Source organism: Bombus impatiens, unplaced genomic scaffold (assembly GCF_000188095.3).
Source record: "Bombus impatiens unplaced genomic scaffold, BIMP_2.2 scf_0914, whole genome shotgun sequence".
NCBI lineage: Eukaryota > Metazoa > Arthropoda > Insecta > Hymenoptera > Apidae > Bombus > Bombus impatiens.
In genome coordinates this window covers 246816-258986 of record NT_177333.1, presented here as the reverse complement: position 1 = coordinate 258986, position 12171 = coordinate 246816, and the positions used below count along the sequence as shown (strand labels likewise).

Genomic DNA, 12171 nt, shown 5'->3' with positions numbered 1-12171 from the left:
TTTTTTTTTTTTTTTTTTTTTTTTTTTTTTTTTTTTTTTTTTTCTTCCTATCAAGTATTGTATCACGTGTGAATCGTTGAGATGCTGACAAAATTGCCGTTCGCCTAATGGCGCGATATACACGCAGTATCAAGAATATATACACCCTGTTCGAATTTCTTGTTCGTTTCCTTACTCGTTTTATTATATTATTATCCTCCTTTGTTGTTTTATATCGCACATACGATTATATTTCAAGTAACATCCGCTAACGATTTTTCTATTTAATCCCTTATTGCATAATGTCAACTAGACTCGGTGTGTTTCGTGCTGCTATAGTTTTTTTTTTTTATTCAGAGTTCCGCTAAAAAGAATACTTCGTTTTCCCGCACACTAACGCGGCTTTGTATTTGCTGCAAATTGCAAAAATAAAAAAAAAAGAGAAGAAAGTGGGTGCTATCTATAATATGGGGTATTTTCTTTCAACGAAAACGTTAACTGTGGCGTTCACATTAACGCCACGCTATTTCCAAAAAATATCCTTTAATATCGTTTCTATCTCTTCTGTCTTAGATCTGTCTTAAGAGAAAGTTCAAAGAATATTCCCAATATTTAGATATTTTTTAAACGTTTCGCTTCCGTTTGGTGATTCGTTAACTCTTTTAGGGGCAAAAACAAAATTGTCGTATCTTTAGGATTGCTTGAAAAAATCAGCCCTTAAAGGTGTTAATCGATAAACTGGCGAAACTAGCGTGCACAGAATGGGATTTTGAGGAATTTTCGTAGAATTTTGTAAGACATTTCGCTCCTCGCCAGGTGTTTCTCGAATGTTAAACGACATACTTTTCAGCTGGCTTTCGCCGCTTTTTTAATTTCCACAATTACAGCTATCACGATTAGATCGGACAATTTTTAGCTACATTTTACTTTCTTTAAAATAATCGTAATTGTTTCGACAGATATTTTGTAGTTTTTGCTCTGAATTTCGTCTTCTACGTGCTATAGCAGTAGAGCTGAATACTTTTCCTTCAAACTGCGAGATCCGTTCAACTGGTGAGTTATTCCCTTTTTTATTTCTCGCATGTGTTCTTTCTCTCGATTTGTCTGCGTAGAAAGACTAGCTCCTTTTATTTATTCTCTTTCTTTCGTATTTTATTCTACCTATTTAACGAACGCAGTAACTCTTTGTCCTTTTTTCTTGTCCGTAAAATAGCACAGGTAAACAATTTTTCCATCCATCTTACGAATTTTGTAGCATTTACGGAGCTTCGTTTATTATTTTCAGTCGATTAATTCAGTCGACGTAGAAGAAATTATTTAATCGCCAATCGATACTGTAAATATGTTTAATGCCGAAGTCGTAATTATCAAACGTTTCATATTCCGTGGCTTCGCGTATTTCTCATCAACTTTCAACGCAATTTTCTCGTAATTCCACTTTTGTTTAATATTACAGAGATAGAAGGTAATAATTATTAAATCTCGGTTCACTCGAGACATATTCGATTTCCTCGTTCGAGGTAGTAGCGACGTAGCAGCAAGGAACGCGTATGTTCGTCGGTCGATCTGTCCTTCAATGTAAATTAGAGCTGAACGAAAATATTTAAAATATTTTGCAAAAAAAAAAGAAAATACGAAAAGAATAAAGAAAGATAAAAGGGAAGAAGAAAGTAGAGTGCAGTAAGGGATTAAACGATGGCGGGGCATGCACAGCATGTTGTACAGATGTGTGCAATTTTCAATCACTTGAGAAACGACAAATCGTCGAAAATCAGCGGTTCGTTCGGTACAATTCTAATTAAAACTATCGATTTCTGCGTGATGGCGTCTATAAAGTTTCGAAGTTGTTCGATGCAAAAACGACCACGACTACGGAAAATTACGTGAAATTGTAGTTAATAAAACGAAATCGCAACGGAGATCTGGTTTTGTCAATAACGAGTTCATCATCGTGAACAAGCAGATCTTTGGAAGTTCGATGAAACTTCAACGTTAGCCTATCGAATAATTTTCGAATATTTTTCAAGATACTTGGTCTTATTATATTTTCCAATCTCTTTTTCTCTATGTTTTTCGCGTTTCCTTTGTTTTTCAATTTGTACGACGCTTAACAAACATTCTATGTATATATACACATGTATGCGAGCTTTTCTATTTATCCTTCTTCGTAGATCCTTTTCCTCAAAGGATGCATTCGATCGAGATTTCTCGAAGGAAAAAAGGAATAACAGGTTTCGAGAAACGCGGTATCTCCGACGATTCCAATAGTTCTCCTTCGTTTCTCTGTGTAACATGCAAACAGAAACGAGGCAAGAATCGTTCGCTATCATCGTCTGGAAGCTGCTTAAAAAACGAAACGATATCATCGTTCATCTCATTCCTCACGAGTTACACGTTCGAATACCTTCACGAGACGTTCAGTCCATCATCCATTGTCAAGAGATCTTTTCCCCCTTTTGTTTCGACTTCGACTCTCGTTTAATCCTCTTTCGAACAAGTTGCGTATCATCGCTGAGAGAAGTTACGACGCTTACAAGCTCCAACGTAATTTTTGTTTCTTCGCTGTCATAGAAAATAGTGTAGCTTCAACGATATTATTTTTACAGAGGTTGTGCTGTCAAATTTTGGGATGCCTCACTCGCTACCTATTCGATTATCGTTGCATCTAATCAGGCATCTCCTCGTCTTGAAATATGTGACTGTAATCGTACGTTTTCATCCTTCGTCGTGATTCAGCTTTAAACTGAACACGTTTTTTACGAAACGTTCAAAGTGCTCCTTTCAATCGCTACGTAAATGGTAAAAATAAATTGTACAACACTTGATCTAATTAAATATCGTCGAAAAGAAAACCGTCCTAACTCGTAGCGTAAGACTCGATAGCTGTAAAAAGGAAAAAGAAATCGTCATTTTAATTGTTGCTATTTCTATTGCAGGAGAAAGAAATATGTTCGAAAGATTTAAACGATATACTAACTCGACCAATTCACATATTGTAGTCTAAAGTGGGACCACCTTTTCAAGAAGGATCCACATCGTTGACGCGACTACGTTAAACGAGTCAACGTTCTTTCGCACAGAAGCGTGAACGATTTAAAAAGAGGGATCGAACTAAAACGAAGTGCACTCGATCATTCCATTGAAACCATTAGCATTCATATAGAATGGACACTAGTGACTTGCGAATTTTTTATCATTTTTCCAAACTCTTCAGCCTCTCTTCATCTATCAATAAGTTTCTCCAGATTCGAACGACTATTACACGGAGCAAATAGAAAAATTGCTGAAAGAAGAAAGAAAGGAAAAAGAAAGGCGAAGCTTGGGAAGATGTTAAAAATTCGCAACATTCGTCGAGCTGTGATATCTCGAGGATCGAACACACGGAAGCCACCATAATTCGTAGCAAGCGGCGCGAAACGGCGCCGAATCGTCGCATAAACTAATCCGACCGCTCGTTTACTTTGCAATTCAATTGCCGAGGCTCGCATCGTGAAACATTTCATCGTGGAACATTAGCTAGCTTGGATGTTCTCATGCGTACAGATCATACCTCCATGACATCTCATAGTCATCCGCCTGTCCTATATTACCGGAGGAACGACGATTTACAGGCAAGCAAGTATCACGTAGAAAAGTAGCTAAGAAAAACAAAAAAAACAAAAAAAGACAGAAAGAAATGCTCTATCTTTTTTTTTTTTAGCGAGATCGATCAAAATTCCGAGAACCGCGAACCATTTCAGAATTTCCTTCGAAAACGAAAGAAAACGACGCGAAACGAAAAGTTCCTCCTAGTCATGATCCAAAAGACAACCATTTCCTTCTTCATTCATATGTACAGCTGTTTCGAAAGTGAAACAAAAAGGAAGGAAAATTATGCCGGAAGGAAGCGGCCGAGTAACGAGCGGAAAGAGCTAAAGCCAAAGAATTAAAGAAAAGAATAAGAAATAAATAAATAAATAAAAAATCCATGTAAATCTCGGTGCCACGGTAACTGATTTTTTAATTAATCGATTTGTTTTGTTCTGTTCCGGTCGACGTGTTAGATGGGCCGACAAATGTGAACGTCAACATCTTTCTCCGCTCTATCAGCAAAATAGATGATTATAACATGGTGAGTGCAATCTAAGTCAATCATCTCAAACAAAAGGCCTATATATACCAATCTGTATATCCACACATTGTGTATATCTATTAATATTTAAACGTCACGTGTATATGATGCCGTAAGACTTGCACTTGTCTGTACTTGTATTTGTATTACATGTGATGTGTATATATTTATACGTATGTGAGGGGCAGCTTCGCAAACGAGGATACATACATATATAAATATATACATGGTGGATAAGCCGCGCTAACAGTTGGATGTGTGCTATCAGTCGCACCTCGTTGATTTTTCTCGATGTCGTTGACTGTCATGTTGATTTACATATCTATATATATATATGAATATATATATATATATTTACTATTTCATACATATGTATACATGTATGAATATACGTGTATATCCGTATAACGAACGTTATATGGTTCAGTTATCTACACGATACATACGTACATTCATATATATATATATACGTGTATATATACATATATATTTGATTGTCGGAACGTTCGATTTTTTGATTGTGCTGGTCGTTGCAACCAAGTCTGTGCCTTGTTGGAATCTTTTTGCTAGAGAACTCAAGAAAAAAGAGGCGCGACGGATAATGAGAAATATACGAGACGATGCATAAAACATATAGACTCGACCCGTGGATTGCTTTCTTGTTCCACGTTTTTTCTTTATTATTCCTTTCGATCATGCGTGCGAGCGATCGTGTCGATCCTGACCCATCCCCCATTCTCCTATCATATTTTTCTATATGAGTTCTCTCTTTCTTTTCTCTCTCTCTTTCTCTCTTTTTTTCTCTCTTAACTACTTCTTTCCGTGAGAATTTTATTTTTATTCTCGATATAAGTTGGTCAATTAAATTTTCCTATCCAAAATGCAATTCGGTCGAGATAATATTGGCCCAGAAAGGACGATATATTTGGTCTTGCAGATGAATGTCTGTTGAGGATTGTCTGGTGTCTTCGAATCGGTGATTGCCGTGAGTCCCCTTGCAAAACGTGTGCTGAGTGAATTTGTTTCAGTAACAGGAGTGTTATCATTCGGCTCGGCTAATATGCAAGTTAAGCGTGCGTATGCGGAGTTTCGTTTCAAGGTTCACCAGCATTGCGTCAACCCAGCCTCTTTCACGTAAAACACACCCTTATCGATTACGTGGAGAACCACGTTTTCGTTCGAAATGTTACTATAGATATATATCACGCAAAAGACACTTTTATCACAATACGTGAAAAGTTGGAAAAATCGACTTACACTCGAAGCTACATATTGTTCAATGGGCTGTATTATCTTAAAGACGAATTCCATCGATCAAAGTTCCATCTTCCCAAACCCTTCATTCTATTCTTTTCATCCTTCATCTCTAAAAACATCGACTCCACGAAATCTGGAAAGTTACGTTTACGAAAATGGTTGGTCCACTTCTCACCGAGAAAAGAAGAAAAGAAAAATACGATCCTTCGTACGCAGGCAGTCGAAGTCGAAAGTCAAAAGTCGAAGCTCCTTTAATCACTCCTCTTTTACGCGCCACATTCTCTTCTTTTTCTTTTTCTCTTCTCAGTCTTAATTTCTCCTTTTGCTGCGCGATTACTAGAGCCTGGACAGAGCAATCGTCGCGGAACACTTGGAATCGTCATGATCTGCACCTGTCATTTTGCCCATCCGATTTCTCAACCCTAGCGTCGATCTTGTATCTCGTCGCTAACAAGTTCGAAATATCGACAAGCGTATTTGCATTTGGCTATCGCGCTCGATTAGACGACGAAGACGACAGTGGCGATGGTTTCGAACGATCGTCTTTACTCCAGCTCTAGTGATGTTCGCGATGTACGTGTTACCGTAAAGATGTCCGGGTAAATTCTAATATCTTCCCGTATTCCGACTTTTACGGTAACATATACGTATTGTACACTGTTCTGCCGTGTGTTGCTTCTGCATTTGCGGGTTACATCGACGTTTTACGGCCGACGAAATTGAGATAAGCAACGTAAGAGATTTTAAGGGATTTTAAAAAATAGTTTAACCTTGCTGCAATCCTTGGATTCTTCTTTTTATTCTATTTCTATTTCATTCTAGTTCTTATTTGAACAAGCGAAAACAGATTCGTCGTGTCCCAAGAGAAACTCTACAACGGATTACAACAGCAACAATTTATTAAGAATAAAGAACACGATCGGGTGCAAAATGATCCGAAGAAAGCAGCACGGTTAAGAGGGAAAGAAAGAAAAATTAAGAAAACTTAAATTGATAACCAATGGTCACGCGATAACATTGTCTACCGTTAGCATATTCGTTACTATGTCTCTAACTATTATCTCATCTCTATACTTGCATCGTTGCTAGAAGAAAATATATAAAAGCATATTGGGAGTTGAAATCGAACGATGCACAGAGAGATGACTTTTGATTTTCAACATACCGCGCTTTACAAATATTTGGGAGTTTTACCTACGCTCGTATTTTGTAAGTATCTCTTTCGAACGAAATTTGCATATTTCATCACGAGCCGCTTGTTCGCCAATATTATTCTCACGAATATCGTTCACGAATATTAAACTCGCGAATATTATACATATTATCCTCGTAAATACTCTTCGCGAATATTATTCTCACGAACGCTTGCAGATTCGCTTCGCCAACACTTCTCAAGGACATATGCAAATGTTATCCGTTCCACGAGTTGGTTGCACGCAAATTTCGTTTACCTCGCCGATATTCTTCTCGCAATTTTTATTCCACCCATTCGCTCGACGATCATTCGCAAAATCAGTCCGTAAGAATGCCCTGCGCATATTCCATCGTCGATATTCATACCATCTACGTTCCTCAGATTTGTACAACGTCGCGTTCTTCCATTCTGCTCTGGCGTCGATCGCAGACAAATAACACGGTCGCGTTATTTAATCCGCTTTAATGCCTTGTAAATACGAAACGCGGACTAAACTCCTACACGACTGTTTCGTACGTAGGGCCGGGCGTGCAAAGATTTAATGACTTTCGACTCCGAAGAGGAAGCTTTCGATAACATCTGTCAGCCTGCAAACTGCTCCTCAAACATCGCAAACACGCGCGGTTGAGTCTAAAGGTGACGATGAAACGAAACGATAAAAATCGACTTCATCATGCAAGTCCTAGAATGGTCTTTTTTCCTTTTTTTCTTTTTTTTTTTTTTTTCACAAGCTGATTCAATCTTCCGGCCTCCAGCTTCTCTAATCGTCGCTGAGCATGATAGAACGGTGATATTTCAGCGGCCACGGCCGTCATTGTCGATACATATTTATTGAAATGGGAACAAGTTATTGTGATTGATTACGTCACGAACCGTGCATACTTGTCTCTATCGTTTCTTTTTTTTCACCCTCTTTTTTTAATTCTAAGATTGCATGTTCTATTGTACACTGTCGACGCAAAGTTTGGAAGTATCGTCGTAAGAGATTTTTTAAATATAACGTGTTTTTTTTTGCTTAAGACAAATAACGTTTTCTATAGATGTTAGAAACCATCGACATTCCTTCCACGTGGTTTTCTAAATAATCGAATGACGACGAGTTCGAAGTAATTCGTACATGCTTCCATAACTGTTCTTTGCTTCTGTAAGTAAGTCGTTGTCGTGCGAATAAATCCGACATTTTATTAGAAATTGAACTGAATTCAAGGAATTTGTACAGCTTTCAGAACGATTCTCTGCTTCCAAACTTTCTGTCGGTGATGTATGTATATGTACATCCCAGCTCATAAATATTAGAACACCTGCTGGTCTCGTTCCAAACCTCATGATCCATTCAGATTAGCACGACGATTATTATGCAGTCAGACTGAAGCACAAGTATATGCGGTAACTTCTTCGAAATTATCGTTGAATGTTTGAACAAATTTGCTCTTCTAGGTACTGACCACGAATAGGTTAAGAATTTTTGAATATTTAAATTACCCAGCCTCGGAAATTTGCCTTCCAAAATAAAGATTCACGTATGTACTTCTCTAGTCTCGAACATTGACCTAGATAGTCTAACCTACTTCTTGAAAATTTCAATAATATCGCCCTATCTTTATTTTTGGAATCCAAATTAGATATAGGGTGTACTACTTCAATCTTTTTATTCCACACGTTATTAACTAGTTTTTAAAGGGGCGGTCGATCTACCAGCCAAAACAGGCATTAAAAGAAGATTTCTTAAATTCAAAATCAACAGGAATTTTTATTACAATACGATATTGTACATATATTACATTATTTATACGAAGTATCTCCGAAATCATAGTACAAGCAGTACACGAGCAAAAAGAAACGCCGAATACCTCGAAACTTACAATTAACGCACATTTTCCATGTAGAATCATCACTCGACTTATTGCGCTATGATTTCGAACACGTCATAGTACACGTATGTCGACGCGTAATTTTCTGATAACCGTGACTGTATTAATTATTCATAACGCAGGTTTTCACGAGTCCCTGATAATTTTATAAATTTATGCCTTATTTTCCACGAGTGTCCTAATATTAATGAACAGGGTCGCGTACTCCAAGAGTCTAGCCCATCCTCGTCCTAGTCCATTCGTCTCTCTTCACGTCCGACTCATCTATCTTTTCTTAGCTATCTTTTTTTCTCTGTCTGTCTGTATCGTTGTCGTCCATTCATCACCGGATCATAAGATATTTCGCGAAGAACGTCGCTGGAAAAAACCCGGCCGAGTCGAACTTCATCGAGCCATCGATCAGTCCAACAGCCATGCATAGGTCAACCTTCATATCCGTTCGAAAATCACGAGCTTGTCGCTTGAGAATCGTCGAAGTGGCGCATCTGCGCGATAATCGACGCGAAATATTGTGGGATCTCGAGGAAAGATAACGTCGAACAAAGGAAAGGCTCGATGCAAAGGCCATCGTGAAGAAGATTAACACGTTCACTGCTGATCAATCTTCTGTCGCTTATGACATGTACTATGCTTCAACGAGTCATTCTTATCAGACATCGTAACACATTTTACGGTGCAATACATCTTGTACAACATCCGAGGAACATAATTTGGATCATTCGATCGATAAGGAATAATGTTGAAAGTGGAAAGTCTATTCTTGTTTTCCCATTTTCTGAAAATGTTCGCTCGGACAAGTACACGGCGAATGTCAGAATGTTAAAGAATCGATGTTTTAAAATTCAGTTACACCCATTTTGCAGAATATTCTCCTTTTCTAATACACTTTGATACATTTTTTACGTTCTATCGTTATGTGAAACATGTATTTCAAAGATTTTCCGCGCAGCTGTTGCGTCCCGTGAAGGGCTCCCGAAGGAGAATTAACATCGTCCAGAGAATAATCTGCGAAATACGTTTCCTGGGGAATAATAATATTCTCAAGATTAGTTTGGCGCGATGTCGATAATCCTCGAGAAATATTCTTCGCACGTATATCCCGCAATATCGTCAACGGTATAGTAATAGAAGCTGCGAATATAATTTCACTGACTTCGCACTTATCCGAAAACACAATCGGTAAAAACAAGAATCGATCGTCGACAATAATTGATATCGTTCATCGGAACCATTTTCTATAAAGAAAAAAACTGGAACTAGAAGATATTCAATCTACGTTAAATTCCTATCTCGAATCAAGGAACGCGATGAAGCTTACGATAATAAAATCTTTTTAATCAACGCGCTTAAGCGAATTTTCTCCAGCAAGTTATATCGTTGTTCCTCTTAAAGAAAGAAGGGATAGAAAGGGCATTCGAAGGAAAATCGTGGAAATATGCTTTTAGCTCGTCGCTCTAGAAGGCTTGACTGCGATTATGTATAGAAAAAAAATCACTTTTTCCATGCAGCAACATCTCCTATGTTTTTCCTTAAAGGGAAACGTTTAAAAGGACGACATGGTATGTACCGTTCGTTTCAATGGAACGATCTTCTCCCTTTTATTCTCTCATCTTCGTTTCATCTACCTTTTTTCGTATTATTTTTTTTTCTTCTTTCATTCGTTCTTTCCTTTCTCTTTCTTCGCTCTTTCTCTGAGTTCAATATCTTCTCTGTCACGCATACGATCATTTAATTCAGCTACGAAAAACATCTTCCAGCCTATGATAGCGAAATCACGATATAGAAAGGTATTGGGTTCGAAGATAGCACGTTGTGTATTGCGCTAAATTGGCGTTTGCGAGTTGCATTCGCCACTTGCTCGAAGCGGGCATTGAAAAATGCGATTTTCTACCTGCGAACGACGATCTTTCTTCTTTTGTATTTCGTTGATATTTCTTAACAAATATTAATTGCTCGCGTCTGTTGTCGTACAATACGCTTGTCGAACGAACTTTAATTTCGATTCAAAGATACGGTTCGTTCGCAATAAAAGTTTCATTTCGACTCCGACATCGATATCAGTCTTTCGAACTGAGGATTAACGAGTATAGGGTTTACATAATGTCGCAAAATTTTGCGTCCGATACGACGGTGATGCGATAGAAAAGCTTCTGAAATGCGGTTACGTTAAGAGATCGATATCGAGTGAATGGCAGTTTCGCAGCGTCAAATATTCGTCTTTATTAAAGTGAATATAATTTGCTATAAAGTAACGATTAGTTATGGTTAAAATCATGGTCTAATATCAAAAAGAAATTGAGAAGCAGCGCGTCTTTAGAGGAATTAGGAATCTTTAGAAGAATAAGAAATTATCGGCTGATAATTGAATTTTATATAATTTTTAATCGGTTCGGAAAGAACGAGCTGTTCTCAGACTTTGATACCGAAAGGTAAGAAGATGCGAGGATAATAAAATGCCGACGAAAGCGTTACTTTTGACACGCTGAAATTTGCGATCCGTACGACAGAGTCCAACTATTAGCTGACTCGTACTACTTGCGTGTAATATATTCATGAAAGTGAAAGTGAATGGGCTGAATGAACCGTCGAGATGTATCACTTTTGCAACGTCAGATCGATCGAAAGTATGTTGAATAATTAAATATCGCCTGTGAATGAGGAATTGTATCGTTTACCTTTCGCGCGAATACATGCTACAACGATAATCATTGTAAAGAGCGATTACGACTTACGTGTTTTAAATGACGAAGAGATAAATATAAGCAAACGATAAAAAAGAAAAAAAAAATAACAGTCCATATCTGAATTAAAATTTTCTTAAATATACAAATTCTTCGCTTGACTATTGGTTATCAATGTTCTTTTTAATCATCGTCTATTCAATGAGCTAAGGAAATTTGATTTTTGTGGGCAAGTTCGGATGGGTTATTTTAACAGCGTATACGATGTACTATGAATATTTAAACAGAAGTTCCATAAGTAAAATCGTCGTTTTTTTTCATTTTTCGACGATTACTTCCTTACGCAGCGCTCTGTGTAAACGGATTTTCCATCGAAATAAAACGATTCTAAACTGTCTTTAAAAGTAACTTACAAAGGAGATTATTTTTCAACCGCGCACAATACTTTTTGTCGCGGAGTTTCAGCGAGCACGCGCGTGTTCTACGCTCGATTTTGAACGGTTTTTCCCAACTCACCGACACGTATATAAAAAAAAGAAAAAATAAGTAAGAGAAACCATGCGACTCCCTGTACCGAGGTTCGAGCAAACGCGCCACGAGCGATCGAATAAGAGAGAAATACGAGGCGAAAATACAAACGTCGGGAGGCTGTGTAGATCCTCCTTTGCGACATGTTGCTCAATTTTCAGAAACTAGCGGAATAATGGTAAGTGTTCGCAACCAGGAATTAACCAGCGAGAAAGGTAACAGAAATTGCCTGATATTAAACGAACGAGCGAAACGAACGAGCGAAACCAACACGAAAACAAAGAAACAGAGAAAAAGAAACAAATGAAAAGAGATAGAAGGGAACGAGGAGAAAGATCGAACGAAACAGGATCGTAAAGGAGAAAGGATCACGTCTAGGTTTTAATTTGTATTCAACTTGCCAACGATCGAGGGAAACAAAGTATAAACCAAAGAAAAGAAGAATGACCAAAATAACCACACAGAATATTTTTGAAGTCTTCTGTAACTCCCTTTGCAAACAAAAAAAAAGTCAAAACTAAAAAAAAAAAAAAAAAAAAATAGAAAAGA

General features: G+C 37.6%; 1 protein-coding gene across 13 annotated transcripts in view; it reads left to right on the top strand.

The window, feature by feature from the left end:
• The window catches only part of LOC100748900 (glutamate-gated chloride channel), a 36736-nt gene that overhangs the window by 17030 nt on the left and 7535 nt on the right, over window positions 1–12171 (top strand). For 3 of the 13 annotated variants that reach the window (XM_033323354.1, XM_033323358.1, XM_024370728.2), the window contains one exon: window positions 4023–4090. The exons of the other annotated variants lie outside the window; for them this stretch is intronic. In XM_033323354.1, the coding sequence (XP_033179245.1) occupies window positions 4023–4090 (68 nt within the window). The remainder of the gene's footprint in view (window positions 1–4022; window positions 4091–12171) is intronic. 13 annotated transcript variants of the gene reach the window in all.